At 47.5% G+C, this 25,221-nt stretch overlaps 1 protein-coding gene across 2 annotated transcripts in view; it reads left to right on the top strand.

Annotated features, from left to right (window-relative positions):
* Positions 1 to 25,221, top strand: part of PIK3R6 (phosphoinositide-3-kinase regulatory subunit 6) — a 52,652-nt gene that overhangs the window by 4,908 nt on the left and 22,523 nt on the right. For both annotated transcript variants that reach the window (XM_034989586.1, XM_034989585.1), the window contains exons 2-8: positions 10,485 to 10,586; positions 18,919 to 19,002; positions 19,427 to 19,518; positions 20,196 to 20,264; positions 21,075 to 21,207; positions 21,365 to 21,434; positions 22,449 to 22,632. In XM_034989586.1, coding sequence (XP_034845477.1) covers positions 10,574 to 10,586; positions 18,919 to 19,002; positions 19,427 to 19,518; positions 20,196 to 20,264; positions 21,075 to 21,207; positions 21,365 to 21,434; positions 22,449 to 22,632 — 645 coding nt within the window. In that variant the 5' untranslated portion in view covers positions 10,485 to 10,573. The remainder of the gene's footprint in view (positions 1 to 10,484; positions 10,587 to 18,918; positions 19,003 to 19,426; positions 19,519 to 20,195; positions 20,265 to 21,074; positions 21,208 to 21,364; positions 21,435 to 22,448; positions 22,633 to 25,221) is intronic.

Genomic DNA, 25,221 nt, shown 5'->3' with positions numbered 1-25,221 from the left:
CTCATTCATGTCTGAACCCCCACGGCCTTGCCCAATTTTGGCCGCCTGGATTGGCCCGTGTTCCATAGATGCTCTTTGATTGCTCAGCAATGTCAGTCACTCCGAACACTGCCAGGAACTAAGAAGAGAGCCGCGGGGCCTCTGAGCTGCCCAACTAGAGGTTCCACGTCTGTGGATGGAAGCTTCCCGCTCTTTTCCTGGATCTGTTTTCCTCAGGCTTTGTTTTTGTATTTTACCTACAAGACAATCCCATGTGCTTATCTGGCTTCCCAGCCTTCTGGAAGAGCAGAGATGGCCAAGACATGGTTGCTGCCAACACAGGGGAGCCTTTGTTGGAATTAGAAAGAAGCACCCCCTCTGAGCAGACATTCAGGGTAGGGTGGAGGCTGCCGTCCTCTGCAGACAGCCCCTGAAATCTTCGGCGTGCAACAACATGCAACGAGCCCCCCTGAGATTCATCGAGAAAACCTTCAGAGACCTGTTTCGATGCTAAAACGGGCAAGCTTCATTTCCTAAGAAATGCGTGTCACCATGAAGTGAAGACAGAGGTGATGCTGCATTTTGAGTATGACCTGGGTGCTGCTCACTGCCATTTCCTGTCTGGGTGCAAGCTTGTCCCCTGAGGGCTCCCCCACCGCCTTATGGTCAACAGCCCCAAAGGACAGGAAATAGAGTACAGAGGTCCCCTGCAGAGGAGTAAAGGGGGGTGAGCACAGAGCATCTCCAGCACTTGTGCAAGTATATGTAAGTACTGAAGAAATGTTTGGTGAATGAATGAGCGAGCAAATGAATGAAGAGAAAAATGGATAAGGAGGCTTTCCGACCTTGGTTGTTTACGCTTCTTACAATTTTTATTTTCAGTTAAAGATCAGCCCAGAATAGCCCCAGTTTTGCACCGCGAGTCCTGAGACAAGCACCTCTTTTAATCTATCTCTTTGTGATTTCTTTTCCTTCGAGCATGCTCAGTATTCCATATCTGCTGATTCCACCTGGACAGACGCTTACCTGTGTGTTCATTTCATTTTTACTAGGGCAGAGGGTGCCCTGCGAGGTTTGGAGGTGGGGGAAGAAGGGGTGCAGAGGGCAAGGGAGGTGGCCGTGACTTCATACCCTCAGTTGAGATCGAGCTCTAGCCCTGGTTTCATCGTTCATTAGCCATGTGATTTTTGGCAAAATACCTCACCTCTGTTCCGCAGGATGTTTATTCATCATCTACTGGGTACCAGCACTGCCCGGGGTGCTAGACATGCTGTGGTGAATAGACACAGGAGAGCCCAGTGTTTGTGGAGCTCACGCTCTAATGAGTAGCTGAGAAAATTAATCATGAGACAGGAAAACTTTGATACTGATAAATGCTATGAATAAAAAAAAAGAGTATGCTAGAGTATCACCTGGGGTGGGTGTGGGGGTGGTTATTTTAGATAGATTGACCAGGAAAGGCCTCTCTGAGGAGGTGACATTTAAAATGAGACCTGAATATTGAGAAGGAGTGTCGCTGTGCAGAAAGGTGTTCCAGGCAGAGGCGTGCAAAGGTCCTGAGGCAGGTCTGGGAAGTGTGAGTAGCACAACGAGCCATGAGGTGAGAGCCTGGTGAGCCAGAGGGAGAGGGGGAGGACCTGAAGCTGGAGAGCTGCACTGGAGCGAGATGTGGCAAGATTTAGGCAGGGTGAGGAGTGGGGAGTTATTCTAAGATCTAAGAGAAGCCATTGGTGGGCTTTAATCAAGGACTGGGTTATAGGGAAAGAGTGGATACAGGGGGACTTATTGAGGGAACGGCCATGATCTGAGCAAGAGGTGACGATGGTAGCTTGGTCCCCATGCACTGGGCAGAGATTATCATGATGATTCTTTTTTTTTTTTTTTAGATTTTATTTATTTATTTGACAGAGAGATAGTGAGAGAGGGAATACAAGCAGGGGGAGTGAGAGAGGGAGAAGCAGGCTTCCCGCTGAGCAGGGAGCCCGATGTGGGGCTCGATCCCAGGACCCCGGGATCATGACCTGAGCTAAAGGCAGACGCTTAACGACTGAGCCACCCAAGCGCCTCTATCATGATCATTCCTTAACCACAGCTAATAGAGGGGGACCTGGGAATCCAGCGTCTTGGGTCCCACTTGGGAAGTTTCTCTTGGCCTCCCCGCATCACTGGGTCTGGAGTCAGGGTCTGTCCTGGCCCCACTGTGCAGTGGCTCAGACCACCCCACGTTGCCATTTCCAGGCCCTCCCGCCAGACTGGGGACATCGCAGGGTCAGCCACATGCTCTCATCCGTGGTTGGATCTTCAGGTTTGTGTTTTCACAATTCCTGCAGATTTCGATGTCTATTCTCACCCACAAAAACACACCACGGAGCCTTTTCGGAAAGAATGAGTGGCATGAATGCCCAACGCATTCCTCTCTTTGGCGGAGTTTTGGGTCCTTCATCTCTACACCCAGCCCTTTTTCAAAATTTTGTCACGAAGCAGTTTGACATTCTGCCTGGCACTTCGGAGCACCCATTTCACCAAGAGGGAAGCTATAGCTCTGAGAGGCCAGTGACGAGCCCCACCAGTGCCCAGGAAGGGAGAGAAGGGAAATTATTTTAACAGTTCTATTGTGGTTTTTTCTTTTTTAAGTTACCCTGCTTTTTTTTTTTTTTTTTAAGATTTTATTTATTTATTTGAGAGAGAGAAAGAGCACAAGAGGGGGGAGCGGGAGAGGGAGAAGCAGACTCCCTGCCGAGCAGGGAGCCCCATGCGGGACTCGATCCCGGGACTCCAGGATCGTGACCTGAGCCGAAGACAGTCGCTTAACCAACTGAGCCACCCAGGCGCCCCTGGCTGTTAGTTTTAGATAGCATGGGTATTTTCTATGTTGCATTTTTTTTTTTAAAGATTTTATTTATTTATTTGAGACAGAGAGAATGAGAGACAGAGAGCACGAGAGGGAGGAGGGTCAGAGGGAGAAGCAGACTCCCTGCCGAGCAGGGAGCCCGATGCGGGAATCGATCCCGGGACTCCAGGATCATGACCTGAGCCGAAGGCAGTCGCTTAACCAATTGAGCCACCCAGGCGCCCCTAAGTTACCCTGCTTTTAAGTTAACACCACAGGGCAACGTGATGGCAGTCTTCCTAAGTCGGGTGGTGGGCTCACAGGTGTCCATTTTATTGTTAGGTTTCACAACGTACATATATGTTAGCTCGCCTCTTGGGCACCATCTGTTCCATAATAAAAATAAAGCCAGACATCGTATTAGGAAATCGGAAGATGTAGAAAAGCATTACAATGAAAATTACCTGTGATCCCAGTGTCTATGGGTAAGTGATATCATGTGCGCGTATGCGCGCGCACAAACACACACAGGGTATAAACAGACACAGGTAAACTGGGCAAATCTGAATAAGGACGTTTGAGGTCGATGTCCTGGTTATGATACCATCCTGTGGTTTCACGAGATGCTATCACTGAGCAGACCGGATAAAGCGTACGTGAGATCTCTTCTTACCACGGCAGGTGAATCTGCAATTATCTCAAAATGAAAAGTTGAACTTCCAAAAAGATAGCAGCTCTTTCTTTCTTTTTTTCAAATGTAACTACAATACTATGATCTCCCTCCCCGCAAATTTCTGTAGTGTTTACATTCCCACTTGCCTCTGTGTAGTAGTTTTTGTAATATTTTGAATTGGGATCTAAACAAGATACACACACCATCTTGGTTGATTAAAGTCTCTCCGGTCCCTGTGAATTCCTAGCCACCCCCCACCCAACACCATTCATTTCCATGTGTGTTCTCACCGCCACCCCATCTTCCTTGCTATTACTCTGTTAAGAGAGAACAGGGTCTGTGTCCTGTAGAGGTTCTCAGAGTCTGGTTTTTGCATCCTGGTAGTATGTGTCCGTGTATTCTGTATTTTTCATAAATTGGTCATCGGATGTAGAGGCTTGTTTGCTTTTAGAGTATATAAAACATGCACAAGTTTTAAAAATTCCTTTTCTAGAATGTCCTATAAATGGAAACATACAGCATGTAACCTTTTGAACCTGGCTTCTTTTACTCAGTATGAGATTCACACATGTCGTTGTATATAAGACTAGTTCATCTCTTTGTATCAGCAAGTATCCCATGGTATGAATGTATCAGTTTGCTTGTCCTTTCACCCTTGAGGGCATTAGGTTGTTTCCAATTTGGGGCCATTATGAACAGAGCTGCTATACCTACCCATGAACAGGTTTTTGTGTGAAATTGTCATTCTTCTACAGGAAGTCGTTAGGACTGGGATTTCAGGATCACATAGTAAGCGATGTTTAACTTTATGAGAAATTGCCAGACTGTTTTCCAAAATGGTAGTGCTATTTTGCATTCCCACCAATAATGTGTGAGCATTCCTGTTCTCCCACATCCTCTCCAGCATTTTGTATTGTCACCACTAAGTTTGGGGCATTCCGATGGTTGTATGGTGGTATCTCCCGGTTTTAATCTGCATTTCCCTGATGACAAATAACATGCATTTTTTTTTTCTTGTGCTTACTTGCCATCCACATATCTTTTTGGATGAACTGTTTAAACAAATATTTTTCCTGCTTGGGGATATTACTTGTTTTCTTACTGTTGAGTTTTGAGAGTTCTTTATATGTCCTAGATACAAGTTCTTTGTCAGATATGTGATTTGAAACTATTTTCTCCAAGTCTGTATTGTCTTTTCATTTTCTTAAAACTACTTTTTGCAAAGCCAAAGTTTTTAATTTTGGCAAAGTCCAATTTATCAATTTTTTCCTTTATGGATCATGCTTTTGATATCATATCTAAGAATTCTCTCTAACCCAAGGTCTCAAAGACTTTTCCCTATGTTTTATTCTAAACCTTTTATAGTTTTACCTTTTACATTCAGATCTGTGATACATATTAAGTTCACTTTGCCTTGAGGTGTGGGATTTAAGTTGAGGTACTTCAGTTTTTTTGCATATTGATGATTGCTTGATTGTTCCAGACCATTTGTTGGAAAGACATATCCTTCCTCATTGACTTGTCTTTGCAACTTTGTAAAAAATCAGTTGGCTGTTTCGATGTGGGTCTATTCCTGGACATTCCGTTCTGTTCCTTGGATCTGTGTCTAGTCCTTCACTAATAATTTTATAGTTGTTCTTAAAATAGGGAGATGAGTCCTCAAATTTTTTTTTTCAAAATTTTTTGGCTATTTCAGTTCTTAGAAATTTTAGAATCTGCTTATCTTCTGTCTACAAAAGAAATCTGATATTTTTATTGGAATTATATTAAATCTATAAATCAACTGGGGAGAATTGACATCTCAACTATATTGGGTCTTCCAGATCAGAAACAGTGCATGTCTCCATTTATTTCAGTGTTCTTTGCTTTCTTTCACCAGCATTTTGTGGTTTTCATTGGACAGATCCTACACATGCTTTGTTAGTTTTATTTCTCTTTTTAAAAAGTATTTCTCTCTCTCTCTCTTTTTTATTTTGGAGCTATTTTAAATGGCATTGTGTTTTAAATTTTGGTTTCCAGTTGTTTATTTTTAGCATATATAAATATGTCTGATGTTGTATGCTGACAATATGTCCTGTGATCCTGGCAAACTCACTTATTAGTTCTAGGAGATTTTTTGGTAGATTCTGAGGGATTTTTCTATGTTCACCTGTTACCTGTGAATAGGGTTGTATTATTTGCAAATAGTTTTATTTCTTCCTTTCCGAGCTGTATACCTCTTTTCCTTTCTTTTTCTACTTTTTTTTCTTTGTCTTATTACACTGGCTTCCAATATTATGTTGATTTGTTGAATAGAAGTGGTGAGAGTGAATGTCCTTGCCTTTTCCTAAACTTTAAGGGGAAATATTCAGGGTTTTTTGCTATTATATATGTTAGTTGGGAGGCTTTTTGGTGTAGGCCCTTTATCAGATTAATGAAGTTCCCTTATATTCAGTTCCCTAGGTTTTGTTTTTTTGTTTTTTTTGTTTTTTTTTATTTGAGAGAGAGAGAGAGAAACAGCATGAGAGGGGAGAGGGTCAGAGGGAGAAGCAGGCTCCCCGCCAAGCCGGGAGCCCGATGCGGGACTCGATCCCAGGACTCTGGGACCATGACCTGAGCTGAAGGCAGTCGCTTAACCAACTGAGCCACCCAGGCGCCCAGTTCCCTAGGTTTTTATCATGAATGTTAAAATTTGTTAAATGTTTTTACTACATCAATTAATAGGAACATATGGTTTTTCTTTTTTAGTCTTTAATATAATAGATTACGCTGATCAACTTTCAAATATTGAACCAGTCTTGGATCCCTGGAATAAACCCCATCAAGTTGTTACACATTATTCTTTTTATATATTGCTGGTTTTAGTTTGCTGATATTTTGCTCAGAATTTTTTTTAGATATGTTTATAAGGGATATTGGTCTATTTTCTTTTCTTGTACTATCTTTGTCTGGTTTTGATATCAGGAGAGCGTTAGACTCCTAAAATTAGTTGGGAAGTGTTAACCCACTTATTTTATTGCTGGGGCCTATGGATTATTTAGAAATGTGTTGCTTAATATCCCGATATTTGGAGATTTTCTAATTATCTTTATGTTACTGATTTCAAGTTTAATTTCATTATGATCAGCAAACCTACTTTGTATAATTCCGTTATTTTAAATTTATTAAGGTTTGTTTTATAACCAAGGGTATTGTCTATCTTGGTGAATGTTTCATGCACACTTGAAAAGAATTTATATTCTGCTATTGTTGTGTGTAGTGTTCAATGATTGCCTGTTAAATTCAGTTGGTTGATAGTATTATTCAGTTTTTACATGTCTTTCCTGATTTTCCATCTGCTGGTCCTATCAATCACTGAGAAAGGACTGCTAAAATCTCCAACTGTTAACTGGATTTGCCTACTTGTAATTTAGTTTTATTAGTTTTTCCTTTGTGTATTTTGAAGCCCTGTTTTTAGGTGCATACATGTTTAGGATTGTTGTAGCTTCTTCATGAATTAACTCTCCTATCATTATGAAAAGTAGTAAGAAGCTTATTCCTAGCAATTTTCCTTGCTTTGAAATCTACTTTGTCTCATACTAATACAGCTACTTCAGCATTCTTTTGATTAATATTCAAGTGGTATATATTTTTTTCTGTTCTTTTGCTTGTCTATGGCATTATATTTGAAGTGAATTTACTGTAAACAGCATAGAGTTGGTTCTGGTTTTTTAAAATACTGACAGTCTATGTCTTTTAATTGGTGTGTTTAGACTATTTAGATTTAATATAACTATCGATATGTTTTTATTCAGGTCTGCCACTTTATTATTCATCTTCTGTTTGTTATTTCTGGCTTTTGTTCCTCTGATAGAGGGAAGAAAGCATTAAAGATTCTTCCCATGCCCTTGGAACTATAGTTCCTCTAGTCAGAGGAAAGAATTTCCCTTTTTCAGAATTTTAGGCACCTGCATGGCCACCAGTGCCATCCCTGTTGCTGCTATTGTTATTACAAGATTGCCTGGGGGATATGGAAGGAGGAACTGCAAAAGAAAAAGTAAATTCCCCCATCTCTCCAATCCTTTGGGGACCCATTTTTTGATCCTCAGACCAGAAAGAGAGGCTTTTCTTCTAGCTCCTTCTGTCTGCCCTAAGTGTGCACTTGTGAGTTTCAGGCTGTCTTTGTGTCCAGGCCAGGGTATAATGGGGAGGGGGGACGTGCAGAAAACTCATTGTCAGATTGTTCACATACTGGTTTTCTTCCCCATTCTGCATGGTACCATTTACTTTTCAGAATCCTCAGATAGCCGTTCCATGCATACCATCCAGAGTTTTTAGTTGTATTGAGTGGGAGAGTTACAGCCGAGTATACTTACTCCATGTTAACTAGAACCAGGACCTCCTCCAATGTCAAGTTTTGATGTTCAGTTTTTCCTGACTTTTTACAATGCATCTGAGCAAATTTAGAAATATACTTTTTAAAATTAATGTGTTAGAAAGGTGTTAACTGTTTTGTTACCTAGTGTTTAAAATGAATACTTCTGAAAATCTTTTTAATTCAATAAATGTATCATTTTTATGTCTGCTTAGTATTCCATTGCACAAGTAACTTGTATTTGCTTAACTGATGCTCTGTCATTGGGCCTTTAAGTTTCTTCTGTTTTTCTCCCTTTATAAACAATGTTTCGATGGACATTGTTATATACTTTCCTTATGCACTCATCCAATTATTTCCTTAGGAGAAATTCCTAATAGTGGAGTTGCTTGGACAAAAAGTATACACATTTTGAATTTTGATGCTTATTGCCCAGCTACCCTCCAGAAAAGCTATACAAATTTCCACTCTCACCAGTTGAGTACAGAGCAAATTTTTCCATATCTTCAGCAATTTTTTCCATATCTTCAGCAACTTCAAATCTTTTCTAATCCTTGCCAATGGCATATCACATTTTAATATTCCTTTCTATGATTATCAATCATCTAGAATTATTCAGAATATATTATAATTTAAATTCATTGAATTCGATCAGTGATATTTATTTTATACTTTTAATATTTAATTTTTTATTGTGGTAAAATATACATACCATAAAATTTTCCATTTTAACCATTTTAAAGTACAAAAATTCAGTGTCATTAAGTATATTCACAACATTGTACAATCACCACTGTCCATTTTCAGAACTTTTTCATCATCTCTGTACCCACTGAGTAATAATTCCCTATTCCTCCTTCCCCATAGCCCCTGGGAACCTCTGTTACACTTTCTGTCTTTGTGAATCTGCCTATTGTAAGTGCCTCATGTAAATAGAATCAAATAATATTTGTCCTTTTGGCCTGACTTATTTCACTTAGCATGATGTTTTCAAGGCTCATCTATGTTGTAGCATGTGTCCAAAGTTCATTCCATTTTAAGGTTGAATAATTTTCTTTCGTATGGATATACCACATTTTGTTTACTCATTCAACTGTTGATGGACATTTGGAGTATTTCCAATTTTTGGTTATTTTGAATAATGCTGCTATGCACATCAATATGCAAGTATCTGTTAGAGTCCCTATTTTCAATTCTCTTGGGTATTTACCTAGGAATGGAATTTCTCGGTCCTGTGGTAAATCTATGTTTAACTTTTGGAGGAATCACTACTCTTTTCCACCACAACTGCACCATTTTGAATTCCAACCAGCAACGCACCAGGTCTAATTTCTCCACATCCTTGCCAACACTTGTTATTTTCTGTCGTTTTCTTTTTTAAATAGCTGTCCCAGTGAGTGTGGAGTGCTTCATCTATTTTTTAAGCTATCTTTATTAGATTTTGCTATCAAGGATAAGTTGACTTTTTCAGAGAATCTTTCCTTCTTTCTCTATGCTTTCGAACAGTTGAAATAGCTTAACATTTTTCTTCACTGGTTTGAGAGAGCTTATCAGAGGAACCATCTGAGACATATATCACCTTTTTTTTTAAAGAGATTTATTTATTTATTTTAGAGAGCGTGTGTATGAGTGGGGGAGGGGCAGAGGGAGAGAGAGAGAGAGAGAGAGAGAATCTCAAGCAGACTCCACACTGAGCGCAGAGCCTGATGCGGGGCTTGATCTCACGACCCTGAGATCACGACCTGAGCCGAAACCAAGAGTGGGACACTTAACCAACTGAGCCACCCAGGTGCCCTGACGTATATCATTTTTTAAGAGCTAATTCTTTGACAGCTTTCTTTATTTCTTCACTGCTCACTAACATAAACAGTTTTGCTAACTCTTATGAAGCCTTTTGTGTCATTTTTATTTCCCTAGAAAACCATGTGTGAGATATAGAGTTTATATATTTTTTTGCTACAAATAAACATATATCACATATATATATGTGCATATGTGGTATGCATGTATGTTATCGTTTTAAATCATTGCCAACGGTATATCACATTTTAATATTCATTTCTATGATTATCAACAGGCTACAATTATTCAGAGTACATTATATTTTATTCTGTTGAGTATACTTGATGTTTACCATTCCTGATATTTTCTTTTTGTTCTCTCTCTCTCAATTAGCTTTCTCAGGCATATTTTTATTCACTTACTCTTGGATTTGTTCATAGTTCCTCTGCTTTTTAGTTGTGGAGTTTATTGCTCTGGGAAGCAGGCTTTGGGGGTCCCTCCGACTGGGATCATGGTCGGGCGGCCAGGGGTCATGACTAAGGGCATGCATTTGAGAGCCAGACAGTCTGAGTTCATTCCTTTACTTACCAGCTCTTTGACCTTGAATCATTATTTAACCTCTCCTTACTTCAATTTCCCCATCTGTAGAATGGGGAGGAAGATAGTACCTACATTATAAGGTTAATATGAATGTTAAAAAGTTGATCGTCTTTAAGTGTTTAGAAGAGTACCCGGCACATAGCCAGCACCATAGAAGAATTTCTTAAATAAATCTAGGCTTTCCTCCAACGCACTAGAAGCCTAGGTCCCCTAGGAGCCTCTCCATTCCCCCAAATATACTTTCTGTACCTTCCCACCACTTACACTAACTGCCTTTTATTTTGCAGAACCACCTCTGTGCGGAAAAACAACCACTTTACTTTCCATTCTGCTGTCTGAGACAACCACATCCTCCTCACACATACCCCAGGCTCCCATGGAGAGCTCAGGTCAGTATGACTGGGGGCAGAGGGGTCCAGTGCACCTGGCTGCATCGCAGGGTAGGCCTCCCTTGCAGGTGAGAAGGCCCCCAGGGCAGGCAAGACCACCTTCACCTTCACCCCGACCCCCAACTCAGCTGCCCAAATGGGAGAACATCTTGAGAAGTGGACATCCACACACTTGTGTGAGCCCCAGCTGCTTGCAGGTCACTGAGCTGGACACTGGGGATAATGACAATAATAGCCAAGATCTGTCACCAAATGCTTGCATTTATTTAACAAAAACCTCTCTAGTGCTTATACTCTATCAAGTAGTGATAGAAGCAATTGACAAATATTAACTCATTTAGTCTTCATAAAGACCCCATGAGATAACGGTTATCATTCCTCCCATTTCTCAGAAGGAGAAAGTGAGACCCAGAGGGGACAGGTATTACTTCCAAGGCCATACATTGATACTGTATAGTCAAACCAATATTTGACCCCCTCAATCTAGCTCCAGCCCTATGCCCTTAATGATTTCACTGAGGATTGCCCTGTGCATTCATCAGGATTTGTGAGGTACAGTATCAATGTAATTGTCCTCGTTTTACTGAAAGGGCAACAGAGGCTCAGAGAGGTTAGGTAATTTGCTCAAAGCTACACAGCTAGTAAGTGGCAGAGCGAAGATCAGAACCAAGGTCTAGCTCATTTCCCAAACCCAGACTCTTCATGCTCTGTCAACCTGCGACAGCAAGGAGAGACGACCCTTCCCTCAAGATGTGTATCACCTAGTGGTCACCCAGGAAGACCCACAGCACTCCTCACGAGGCTTGACTCTAATGACCTTGAAGACCCCGATCCCAGGGAAGGGGAGGGCACGTCCAACGCAGGTGCAGCTACCAGATTGTTACCATCCCTAAGACACGCATCCTTTCCACAACCTCCTCACCCCCACCGTCATAGTGCCTCACCCAGCCAGAAGAAGCTCCATCTGAATCAGGCAAGTCCGTGAATCCTGGTGTTGAGATATTCTGGGTTGTCTTTAACCAGCTGGGGTTTGCACCAGGAGGATGGTGGTGGAGCCAGCCCTGTGAAAATCTAAATATTTCAAAACCAACTTACTTTGCCCCAACTTTAATTATAATAATAGATGCACACCATGCTGTTTTAGGAAGAGAGGTGTGCCAATAAAGTTTCTCTGGATACAAGCAGTAGAAACCCATAGGACTAGTTTAATTGTCAAAAATAAAGAGTGGCCAAGCATTGAAGGAAAAGTGAAGCCTCAGGCACCAGTAAGGGGCAGGGAACAGAGTGGACCCACCACCAGGACAGGAAGAGGTGGACAGTGACCTCAGAGAGCGCTCCACACGTTCTTCCCTGCTGGCCATCATCTGCACAAGGTTTGCCTAGAGGGAGAGAGAGTCCATTGGCCAGCTCAGTCCTGTGCCCACTCCAAGGCCAAGGCAAAGCAGGGCACCTGGGCCACAGTCTCACCAAGACAACAACGAGCAGGGAGGATTGCTGGGCAGAAGAAACAACAGATATCCACCACCAAAGATGTGACAGATGACCCCCCCACCCACCCAAATCAAATGGGCAGAAGGAAACATCCCCAAATTAGGATGCTTGCCCTGGGAGCTCTGAAGGGGAGTTTTCCCATCATGATCAGAAATGCAGTTGTATGGGCTGTCTTCCCAAATTACAAATGTTTATAACTTCCCACCTTCCTGTAGCCCTAAGGGGTTCTGTCATTCTAGAGTTAAGAAGAAGCGCACCTGAAAAGTAAGATATTTATTTTAAGGGATACAAAAGGGCAAATCGCTAAGATACCAACGCTATTGTTACTTAGCCACCCCTGCAAACAGGGCCAAGATTGCAAACATTTTTAGAGCAATCTGAGCCTTTGTTCCACATGGTGGTAAGGGGGAATCAAGCATGGGATGGAAGGAAAGCGTGAGCCACGTGACTCCAGCTTACAGTGCATCTGGGTGCCGAGCCCAGATTTCAGTGAGCAGCTGAGATGCCGAGACAGCTGTCTATGCACCAGGAGATTCCAAGACAAGTCCTCGGCCCTGGTTGGAAGGGCAGTCCGCGAGGTCCAGATGGTCAACATGTCAAGGTCAGAGAAAGGTCATCCTCTGAAATGGAAACCAGTGTACCAAGTGACATCCATCTGTACAGAGCTAACCTACCTCGGGAGTCCCAGGTCTGAATCGGAACACACATAGACCAACGTGTTCCTCTCAGTTGTTTTATGGCTCACCTCGCATGAGGAAACGGGACCTGGGGTTAGTGATTTTATAGTGATTTCAAAAGAGAACAGACCGGAAAGAGTTTGTTGGCAAATTTCCATTTCCATCCCAGGGAGGGGGTGCTGATTCGGATGGTTGATATCCAGAAAGTAGAAAAGGACAATTCTTCTCAACACTCTAGTTTGAGGGGAACATCCTCTAGGAATTACAAATTCAACCTCTTTGGTAATAATTTTGTGGATACCAAATGACCTGAGTGTCTCTGTAACCCTTGCATCTGGATGGACATGTCCACCTCCCAGTTCCACTCCTTGGCTGAAGAAGGCTGAGGAAGCACTAAGTTTGATTATTCTTTTTTTTTTTTAAAGATTTTATTTATTTATTTGACAGGGAGAGACACAGCGAGAGAGGGAACACAAGCAGGGGGAGTGGGAGAGGGAGAAGCAGGCTTCCCGCCGAGCAGGGAGCCCGATGCGGGACTTGATCCCAGGACCCTGGGATCATGACCTGAGCTGAAGGCAGTCGCTTAACCAACTGAGCCACCCAGGCGCCCCTAAGTTTGATTATTCTATCAGCCTTCCCCATCCTGATGCCATGGTCCTCTGTGGGTGTGTTAGGAAGGGTATCCTACTGTATACACATACATAGAATGAGATTTATTATACGGAATTGGCTCGCATTATTATGAAGGCTGTCAAGTCCCAAGGCAGGAAAAAACCAATGTCCCAACTGGAAGGCAGTCAAGCAGGAGGAATTCCCTATTACTTGGGGCAGGGGGGAGGGGGTGCGGCGGTGTCAGCCTTTTGTTCTATGCAGGCCTTCTACTGATTAGATGAGGCCCACCCACATTAGGGAGAACAATCTGTCGACTCAGTCTAGTGATTTAAATATTCACCTCATCCAAAATCACCCTCCCAGAGATGTGCAGAAGGATGTTTGATCAAATGTCTGGGCACCCTGTGGCCCAGTCAAGGTGACACATAAAATTAACCATGACAAGTAGGAATAGAAAAATCTGAGAAGATTTTATTCATGTCATGGCTGGACCCCAAGAGAGTTAGAGATCTAGTGTCTGCTTCCTAGCTCCCAGGGTCACATTTCTGGATGAATGCCATACCTGTTGCAAAACAAGCTAAGAAACAGCAACAAATGAAAATCAAACTTTCTCCGATTGTATTCTTTGAATCTCCTCCCGCCACTGTGACAGCCAGGGAGGAGCCATTCTGACCCTGTGACCTTCATCCTTAATGCAGGGATGATTGTCATCTGTGAACTCTGAGTGTTTTGGCACCTGACTCCTTCCTTGACTAACAGGTTAATTGTCCAGAACTCTCAGCTTATCACCTAAGACAATAATTCTCACCCTAACTATCCATTAGAGTGTCCCGGGGAGCTATTAAAAAAAAAACAAACAAAAACATTATTAGTCCCTACTCTCAAAGATCTGATTTAAACTGGTTTGGGGTGGGCTGTACATTAGTGCTTTTAAAGCTTTCCAGGTGATTCTTCTGTGTAGCCAAGATGGGGAAGGAGGGAAAAGGCAAACATCCTACAAGGATGTTTGGGAGAGATCTGGTTCTGTCTGGGATCACAGGGCAACACAGAGCTGGAATGACCAAATGCTACTATAGCTTCAGGTGGCCTGAAATCGAAGACTGGACCTTGAACTACCTCGAGAGCTGGGACTCTTTTTCCAGGCAACTTTATCTGGGGCATTGGCTTTTGGCATTCAAAGCCCAGACACACATAGATGGACGTGTGTTCTTCTCCCTTTTCTGGGTAAGCAGGTGAATATAAGGGCACACAGAAGGGTGAAGCTTTCGAGGAAGAGCATCTGCCAAAGAGAAAGCTCTGTTCCAACAGCTCTGTGGCCTCACACAAATCACCTCTCCCCTCTGAGCCTCATTTGCCCAGCTATCAAATGGGACCAGAGCCTCCGAGGTCCCTCTGGGTCTGACTTCTGTGTTTGGAGAGGCAATATGGGGCAAGAGTAAGAGCTCTTGATTTGGAATCTACGAAACAAAACAGGGAGAACAGTATTTGCCCTGCCAAACTCCCAGGGCTCTGCTCAGAATCCAATGAGATAAGATTCCAGAAAACTCTCTGCGCGTCCGCGAGTCTGTCAGAGAAGTCTAGCCGCTATAACAATGACCCCAATGTCGGTGATTAGCACAACAGATACTTATGTCTCACCCACTACACCATCCAGTCCAGGCTCCAGTCCTTTAGGGACTGAGGCTCCTTCCTGCTTGTGGCACCGTCTTCTCCAAAACATCTTCCAAGGTCACCAAGGAATGGGAAGACAGCGGTGGAGGATAATGCAGAGGATTTTTTTTTAAAGATTTTATTTATTTATCGAATGTGTGAGAGAGAGAGCACAAGCAGGAGGAGGTGCAGAGGGAGAGGGAGAAGCAAGCTCCCTGCTGAGTAGGGAGCCCGAGGCAGGGCTCGATCCCAGGACCCCGGGATCATGACCTGAGCCGAAGGCAGATGCTTCACAGACTGAGCCACCCAGGCGCCCCAGTGCAGAGGATTTTATATCATACATTGTGTCCACTGCATTCCACTGGACAGGACTCAGCCTATGGTACCCATCTACCTGTAGGGGATTCTGGGAAATGTAGTCTTCCCAGTGACCTGGGACAAACCTGAAATCAGTTTGATGAACACGTAACATTGTCTTTTTTTTTTTTTAAAGATTTTATTTATTTGACACAGAGAGAGAGAGAGCACAGCAGGGGGAGCAGCAGAGGCAGAGGGAAAAGCAGGCTCCCCGCAGAGCAGGGAGCCCAATACAGGACTTGATCCCAGGATCCAGGGATCATGACCTGAGCTGAAGGCAGACACTTAACCAACTGAGCCACCCAGGTGCCCAACAACATAACATTGTCTTGCCACACCTCCGTAAGACTCTGTGTGTGCGCCTTTCACGTGCTATTTAAATGTTAGTTATTAATAGTAATGTGATGCCTGATAGTAATATCCCACATTCCTGGATGGAGGGGAAGATAATAATTTTGAATGTCATTTATTTATTGGCTGTTCTGAGTCAAGAATAATAGAGACATGCATGTCGTATATGAACAACCCTGAGACGCTCGAGGCACAAGAAATATCCCGTTTCTTTCTTTTGCTTAATCAAATCAAATCCAGCTTCAAGCTCTCATTTTCCAAGGTCAGTACAAATTCCAGTGTCATTCGCTTGGGGTGCTTCCCCCGTCTTTGTGATCTTGTAAACCCAGGCGTTATAAAGTCTTCATGATGGGAAGAGGCCATGGTCTTCAGTCCGCTGTAGCTACAGCCCACCCCCCTCACCAAACAGGTTGGCCAGGTCTGCATGGTCCGTAGGGTGAGAGGGGGTTCCTTTGGAGACATTCTTGTGCGCTGGCCAAGGTGACCCGGGAGACCACAGCAGTGACCCTCAAGCACAGAGTGTAGTGCTCGCCTGCCTTCAGCTGAGATCTCTGCCACCCCCGTGAGGCTGTGTCCCAGCCAGCCCCAGTCCTTCTCATTCCCTGGGTCCCCGTAACTCTTGGGCGCTCACAGTCCTGGGGAACCCAGCCTCCCGCCTCGGGGTGCCACTGTCCTCAGTAGCTAAAACCAGCAGCCTTCATCCCCATCCCTTTGAGACAATCCAGCTGGGTTGTCTCAGTCCCAGAGTCCGGGGTCTCAAACCCAAGAGGCCGGGTACAGGGTGTCGATGAGCGAAACAAGGAGAGGGGGCACTGTGAAGAACCCGAGTAGCTGTGCCCCGTTTCAAGGGGGAGCCCCCCTCCCCAGCCCCGTGGATTGCCACATGTGCGAAGAATGCACTCCTGGTGTTAACAGACTTTCAAGAGATGCCAGGAACCCAAACTTTCATGCAAAATCTCCTGATTTGTACATGTTGGCAGCTGATTCGATTTTTTTTTTTTCCAAGACGCTCTATAAGCCCAAACAAAACACGTCTGCAAGCCAGATGTGGCCCAAAGCCTGAGCGTTTGTTCCAGCCGCCCAGACTTTCGAAAACATAACTTTATTTGGGGCTGTCTCCTGGGGCTACTGGCAACTTCTCTATTTTTCTCTGAAACATAAAAGCTTGACTCCCTGTGCAAGGCAGGGGAACCCAGGGCTCAGAAGACAAAAGCTTGGCTGCCCTTCTAGTGAGGGGGTGGGGAGGAGATCACGGTTATCATAGTTTTAAGTCTGTGCTGTCCATGGTCTGGCGGCTGGGGAAGGAGGGAGTGCAGAAAGAAGGAAGGAGGAAAAGAAGGAAGTAGACATAACATAATGTTTTAATAACTCTGCCTGCGTTAACTCCTTAAATCTCCATGCAAGGTGGAGACAGGTAGATGGAAAGATAACTTGTGACCAGCCTTCGTGCCAGGCTTAAAGATTTCTTTGCCAGTGTGGGGGTGGGGGAATGCTGCACTGCCCAGCAGAGTGGCCAGTGGAGAAACTTGGGTTGTAAGAGGTGCCCACTCTCAGCCTTGGGGAGACTCAGGAACAGACCTTGATGAGGTCCAGGAGGACCAAGTGAGCAGCAGGAGAAAGGTGGGGGTTTCAGAGAAGCCGGGGGGCCCTGGCCGACTTAGCCAAGCTCATGCCAGAGCCCCGGAGGGGCTGGTCCCTGAGCACCAGTGCCTTGGCTAGACACATTCTACCTGCTGATTCTTTAAAATGTGTGATCTCTATCCTGCCTGCTTCCAAAGGAATGCGAGGGAATTAAGATATAGGTTTAGTAGAACATAAAGCAAGAGCACCAAAAAGGAGCAGAGAGGAGGAGGCGTCCATGTCCCTGGAGATGAGCTGGGTTTTGGGGCTGGGGCCCCCACTTTGTAAGTTTCCTGACAACGCAGCAAAAGAGGAACCCCCGAGGCATGTGGTTTGTATTGTATGACAACCAAAGAAGGCACACTTGCCTATGAAGACAAATGCTTGGTGAAAGCCAGTCACAAAGAGGAATTTATGGTGCGGGAAGTGTCTCTCATGCTTCCTGTTTTTAGTCTGAAGACTCCAAGAAGCAGACCTCACAATAGGGTGGCCATGCAGGGATTGAGGTGGGGACACAGCCCAGTGGCGGGATACAAAGAGGGTGCTGACTGATATCCAGCTCTGAGGGAAGGAGAAAGAGTCGACGAGCTCGTGGAAATGCGTTCAACTGAGCTGTGACCAAGAAAGGCTCGGCAGGGCGGTTGGGGAGCCCTGAGCTGAAGTCAGGTGCCTGGAGGGCATCCAAGTCTTGGAGGAGGAGTGCCACAGTGGCCGGGAGCGTGGCCCCGCGCCAGGCGATGGACTGTAGGTGCACAGCCCCGAGCACCCCCCAACCCCGGCCAGCTAACCTCCCTGCAGTGGGAGAGGGGCCAGGGGCCTCCTCACTGCTCCCATGCTTCCCGATGTCAGGGGCTCATCCTTGTACCACGCTCACACTTTGCCACGTCAATGGACCACAGTTGAAGAAAGAACAATCCCGTGACCCTGGTTCCAATGGCCAGGGAGACTTTATTCTAGACCTCACACCAGGGGACAGAGATGGGGCTCCGTCCCAAATGACACAAACCTGGGGAGTTACAAGCCCACAGACTGCAAGGGGGTCGGTGGGTGGGAAATCGGTCCAAGGAGACACGGGGCATCTGGATTCCGGCCAACAACGTTCTGCTCAAACTGGGCCAGGCGGGCGGGAGACAGAACCGGGGCCGAGGCCGGGGTCTGGAGGGAAGGTTGGCTTAGCGGAGCCTGAGGTAAGTTCGATGAGGGGACAGTCTGTCACCTCCTGTCCCAGCACTGATCTGACGTGAAATTGACTTGAAACTTGGGAACACATCATATTTTTCTCGAACACACATTTTAAAAAGTGCGTAATTATTCAGGTTTCAGGACCACTCCGGCGCTTTGGGGACCGTGGGTTTTACAGAGAACACGGAGATGCTGATTGAAAGGCTCTATTGCAGACCCGTGTGTGGGCTGCCCGCTCTAAGCTGCTCACTTTGGGGCACCTCTTGGGGCTTATAGAAGGGGCAAAAGATGGTCTCAGGGAGAGCAGGGGTAGGGGCAAGGGTGAGGCCAGGGGCGCTGAGCTCCAAAGCTCCTGGCCTCAGTGCTCCCCCCCTCCCACCCCTGCTGCCCAGATGTGGAGCTGGACCTCCAGCGGAGTGTGCAGGCAGTGCTTCGAGAGCTCAGCACCCAGGCCCCAGCCCTGCAGAACAACCAAGGTAAGAGCCAGCAGGCAGCCTCCGCGCCCGCTCTTTCTCAACCATCTCCCCAGCTCCCCGTGCAAGCAGAATCCCTCTTGACCTCTGAGCCCGCACGACTTCCAGAAATGTGGCCCGAGGAGCTGAGCTGCAAACATAGCCAGCCCATAAGCCACACGCACACTCCGCCCCACTAATGTTCCACAGTCCCCATCCTTTCCACCCTGAGAATTTGCTGTCCTCGATGGGTAGCGGAGCAGAATCCCCCCATGTGTGACAAGCCCACCCTTGTGCCCCCAGAGCCAGGCGCCCGGCGGAGAGGTCGGATCTGTGGCTGGTCAGAGTCATGGTGTAGGGCTCCAGGGCTCAGGGTCCTGCTCAGGAGGGTCCCCTCTAAGAGCCCTCTGCCCCGCCTGTGTGCTGGGCTCTCCTCTGTCCTAGCCAGGCATGTGGAGATGGTCCCTGCACAAGAAGGTCGAGCGAGATCCTGGTAAGAGTCCGGTGCTGGTCCGAATTCTGCTCAGAGAACTGGAAAAGGTGGGTTCTCTCTCAGGCTGCGGGGAGGCAGATGGGTTGGGGGAGGAGGTAGAGAGAGGCGGGGCCTCAGTCCCATCGTGCTGCGTCCCCCAAACTCTGGTCCCTTGTGGCCCGCCTGCATGATTTTCAGCAGCTCTGTCTCCCTCTTGTACTTCTATAGGGGATCCCATGGTTTCCCCTGACTTTGCATATTTCAAAAACTCTGTACCGTGGCCATACATGGAAAACCCCCACTTGCAGGAACAGAAAACGCCGATAAACATAAATGCAGACCTATTAAAAATGTTTCAAAATTGTTCTTGTACCACCCAAAATTATCCCCCACACCACCCGATGCTCTGCGTTGCAACCGTTTGGGAGACGCTGCACTCAGGCACCTCCATGTTCGGGGTGGGGGGGCGGCTGGCCTGCTGCTTGGCATGAACTCCTGCCCTGCGTGGTTGCCCCACGCGCCCCAGGCTCTCCCAGCCGGCTCCCACCCCTGTGCTCCCTCCCCACCTACCCCTCCCCTACTAGGGCAGGCTGTGCCCTTTTCCCTCCCCTTGGTGTGATGGGACGCTTGCCTTCCACCCCATCTCCTGCCCACCCCCACACCCCCAAGCTGCATCCTGCTAGGATGTGGGGAGCCCCCATTGAGCGCCAGCCCAGTAAATGCCCCGCGGTCCCCTGTTTTCCAGGCAGAAAGCGAAGACCTCCGGCATGTCATCATTCCTTTGCTGCATACCCTACTGTACGTGCTCACTAAGGTGAGCTGGGGCTGAGGGTCAGGGGGGTCGTGGAACCCCACAAGTCCCAGGGCCAGACACTGTCCTCTCCCTCAGAGGACACCCGGTCTCTGCCTGGGTGAGCCTAGAACTCTTGGAAGCCCCAAACTGGCTTCTCCACCCTAGCGGTGCCCTCTCCCTAATACACGGAGGGGAAGTGGGGAAAGCAGTTCACAGAATGCACGAGAGTCTCGACTGCCAGAATGAGGTCCTCAGGATTGCTCCTATGTGCACTGGGGGCCATCACTGACCCCTGCACAGAGAATGGACAAGCCACGGAGAAAATGTCTTGAGAACAGGAACCAGGAGCTGAGTATAGTCACAGGGGGTGGGAGTGGGCAGCAAGGGAGATGAGGGGCACAAAGAGCAGTTCAGGGGCTGCTGGAATCCAGGGACAGGATGGGGCTGGGCTCTGGCCAAGGCAGGAGGCTGGGCGGGGGCAAGGGGAGCCCCCGGGCATTGCACTGCGAGCATCGTGCCCACTGGATACCCAAGCTTTGAGCCTGGAGCACTGCAGGAAAGAGGAGCCGAAGGGTGGTGAGGGGGGTGGATTTGCCAGCAGAACAGGGTGAGATGGATCCATACCATAGTGAATTTGAGTGGGGTGACAGAGAAGAGGTGTCTTACAGGTGACGGGAGAAGAGGCTGGGGGTGTACATTTGGGAGGGAGGTGTGAGCCCAGGTCTGGCTGTCAGCCCGTCCTTCCTCCTCTCCATCCCACTCTCCCACCCCGCCCAGAGCCCTCTGTGACCTAGGGCTCTGGGCACCCGACTCCTCCCTCCCACCACCCAGGCCACCGGCATCAGGGAGGAGCTCTACCGGAGAACCTACAACTTTTGCACGAAGCTGCTAACCCTGCCCGCCCCCTACTGCACAGTAGCCTTGGACTGCGCCATAAGGCTGAAAACAGAGACAGCTGTCCCAGGTAAGAGCCGTCCCAGCTAAGTCCCAGCTGCAGCGCGTCATCGTCTTGCTCTTTCTCCAAGGTTCCTGGAGCCTTAAAGTCCCAGCACCTTCTGAGGAGGGTGAGGAATGGGGGTCAGGGACCAGGGGCTGGTTGGCTGAGGTGGTCTGCTTTGCAGGGACGCTGTACCAAAGGCTGGTCATTGCCGAACAGAACCTGACGAGTGAGCTGTACCCCTACCAGGAGAGGTGAGTGTCCCCAGGAAGACTGCTGCCTTCTGTCCCGTCCAGGTGTTGGGACTACGTGACTGCTCACTGAGGGGGACCAGGCGGGGTGGAGAGGAACCCCAGCAGAGCTTCCCATGCATGACATGTGTCTAGCAGTGGGGTGTATTTTCAAGGGTGGGCGGGGCCTGCCTTCTCCGGAGATCACCGGAAGCAGGGTAGGGCTTTCTTGTTGGGCTGGGCTTCCGAGCCATCCTGCTCCCGTGCAGAATGTGACATGAGCCCTGAGCCACTCTGGAGTTCTGTCGTCCCACCTCCATCCCGCCCTTGGCCGTGAAGCAGCATCACCCATCCAGGCAGCCAGAGGTCGCTTCGGGGTATTTATAGCTCAGGCCACAAGCACACGATGGAATGTGGGCCTTTCATCTGTGTGTGCCTTGCCCTTTACGCAAGATTGAGCCAATGTCCACTTGTCGTGTTGGGAAGAGGGGCTGATGGAGTTGGGGGTGCCGCGCCTCCCGCCCTGAGCTAGCACTGGAAGGGGCAGCTTGAGGTGGTGTTCACGGAGGGTGCAGGGAGGTGGAGGGACCCAGAGGAGCTGGCAGCGGGGAGGGGGAGCAGATGCGGGAGGCTGGCTTTTCGGGTGTGATCGGGCAATGGGAGGAGATGGGGCTCACTCAGGGTCCAGAGTCCATTTGGGCAGGAAGGATTTAGGGTCCCTCCTGGAGGCTGATGTCATCAGTGGGCCCTGGAGCTAGGGGAGGGAGCAGAATTTAGGTTGGGGCTTACCTGGACTCTAGACTAGCCTTCCCTCTCCCCCTGCCCCAACAGGGACGAGCTGCTCCTGCCTGCTCTGGTTTGCCCCAGTCCCCACTGCTCCCTATCGCCATCCCCCTCTTAGACTTTCGAATTCGAGGCTCCTGTTTTTGGAGAAACAAAACACTTGGGGGCTGCGAGGCTCTGAGGGTGCCCATCCAGGGGCTCCTCTCCTGGTAGTCATCCTCACCAGCCCCCCCACCCCCCACCCCCTGCCCTCAGAGTGTTCCTCTTCGTGGATCCTGAGCTGGTGTCTCCCTCCGTGTGCAGCGCCCTGCTGCTGGAGATCGAGGCGGCCCAGGCGCAGCAGACCCCGGAGGCCTGCATGCGCCACGTGGTCTCCCACGCCCTGCAGGCCGCACTTGGGGACGCCTGCCATGCAAGTTCCCTGCAGAGGAAGCTGAAGGTAACTGCCCTGCCCCAGCCCTCCTTGGCTGTAGCCCACGCCGGCGCTCCGACTCATCCTCCCGCTTCTTCTATTTTCATACCGTTTTGCCCTCAATCAAAAATGAGTACACACTCAAGGAGGAAGATCTGGGGGAAAAAAATGCATGTAAGCCAAAAGAGGAAACAAAAATCCCTCATGCCCCCCACCCAGACATACTAGCAATGAACATTGTGGTCTATTTGCTGAATCATACTGACGACGCTCATCATCATAGTTGCTGTTGACTGAACGTCTGCTCTGTTCCGGGCACAGCGCTAAACGCTTCACAGGTATCGCAAAATTCTCACCACATCTTAACGACATTGTGAAATGGATATAATTGTCAAAATGGGCACAGAGAGGTTGCTAACCTACCCACGGTCACACAGATACAAAGGGACTGAGTCGGGATTTGAACCCAGATCTCTCTGACTTCAAACCTACATTCCACCGCCTCCCAGCCCCAACTCCCCACCAGTGCTTTTTTAACAAAAGGAGATACCAAATTCTGTATACAGTTTTTATATACTGCACGCGTATGTGCACTGGAACACTGGAAATACGCCATATGGAAACGCTTTCTTTGGAAAATATGTACCCCTAATGGCTGCACCATATTCTCACCTATGAATGTGCTGTTATTTATTTAACTAGTCCCCTGTTCCTGTTGTGGGCATTTTATTCATTTCTCACGCTCACCTGTTTACTTCCTAATTTCTCTCTCTGACTCAGCCTGGGCCCTTGTACACAGCCAAGACTCCAGTAGGTTAGAGATGCTCCAGCCAAGCATTGTAGCAGATGCAGGACTTCTTAGAGGGGGAGGATGCCACCTGGGGCTGTGCGTCCCGCACCGTGGGAGGTGACCTTTTTGAGGGGAAAGGCTCTGGTCCTCTGGGGCAGCTGGGTGGGATCGTGGCTAAGGTTCCGAGCTCGGGGCTGTGGGGTTGCTGCTATGGGAGGGACAGGCACCAGAAGGGGGGGGGTGCTCTTAGGGGCTCAGCTATCCCCCGCTTGTCCTGCCCCAGGAAGGGGTATCAGTCCTTCATCCGGCCCTGTCTCAGACCCTGCTTTGCCCATCAAGATGCATCGGATGCGGTCCCGTTCCTCTTGCCGTTCTCCACCTGGAACCCTCCATCCATGCTCTGAGCCCAGCATCTTGGACACTTCCTTTGACAGTGACTTTTATGTATGGCTAGGTCCCTCCTGAAACCATGATGACTGATTTCCATCATTCCTTTGCTCTCAAAGAGCCCTTCATGCCTTCAGAATTCCATTTCTTTGTGGTTGCTGGGACCTGTGGAAGGTTCCCAACTCACTCCCCTTCCCCACTATCCTTTATGTCCCTCGTTGATAGCACCCCCTTTGGGGAGTTCACAGCACTGGGCCACCTCCTGGAGGAAGGCGCCCCCAGCTCATACCTAAGCCCCATGTTGGTTTCAGCCCAGGCACCTATGGCCCCAGATGGGATTACTGTCCCTTCTCCCCGCAATGGGCCATGGGTCTCAGAAATGTGGGGAGGGGAGGAGTTTGTCTACTGACCCAGCAGCCCCCACCACCCCCCAGCAGCTCTGGTGATTGTTTCTGGCCTATAAGACCCTCTGAGAGCAAGTGCCCTGGAGTATGTTCTCTGGCTGTCTTCCCTCACCCTCACCCACCACTAAAGAATCCCATCTTCTAGCTTAGAGGATGCGGGGTTCTAACAAGGACATCAGCAGGCCCACCTCTGTTCTGTGCTAGGAGTCTGCCGAGCAGGGTCGGGTCCTGACTTCCTGATTAAGGAAAAGCAGGTCATTCTGACCAGCTAGGGCTCCAATAAATATTTGCGGAATGAATAAATAAGGCAGTTAGAGGAATATATGAATCAGAGTTGGAAGGGGCCATAGAATCCATTTCGTCTTGTTGCTTAATTTATAAATACATTAAATATTTACTGAGCACCCACTATGTGTCAGGCATTGTTCGCTCTAGGTGCTGGGATCCAGATAAAAATTCCTGTCCTCAGGGAGTTTATATTATAGTGTATCTCTTTCTCTTTCTTGCTCTGTGTGTGTGATAATAAACAAGATAAGTAAAATGTATAATATCATAAATAACAGCTAAAGGGGAAAATGTGCAGAGAAGAAGGACATGAAATTGGGGGGGAGGGGCTGAAATTTTAGATCATGCGATCAGGGACGTCTCCCTGTCAGGTGACTTTTGAGTCAAGTCCTAAAGGAAGTGAAAGAGCGAGCCATGTGGATATCCAAGAGAACATTCCAAGCATCGGGAACAGCAAGTGCAAAGGCCCTGGGGTGTAAGCATGTCTGGTGCATTTGAGGAACGATAAGGAGACCTGTGTAGCCAAAGCAGAGCGGAAGAGAGGAAGAGTATAGAAGATGGAATCAGATGGAATCAGAGAGTAAATGAGGTGGTGGGACAGATCTTGAGGGTGTATATGACTGGAGGCAGGAAGCAGCCATGCTAAAGAGCACAGAATGCACGAGAGGCTTACAAAACCTGTTTCCATTAATTTCCATTTGGAGAAAGGCTCAGCTTGGTGCTTTACCCCTAATTTCTTTAACACTAACT

Source organism: Mirounga leonina, unplaced genomic scaffold (genome assembly GCF_011800145.1).
Source record: "Mirounga leonina isolate KUSES-001 unplaced genomic scaffold, KU_Mleo_1.0 Mir_488, whole genome shotgun sequence".
NCBI classification, from domain to species: Eukaryota; Metazoa; Chordata; class Mammalia; order Carnivora; family Phocidae; genus Mirounga; species Mirounga leonina.
Note: the sequence above shows the minus strand (reverse complement) of the source record. Positions and strands in the feature narration are given on the sequence as shown.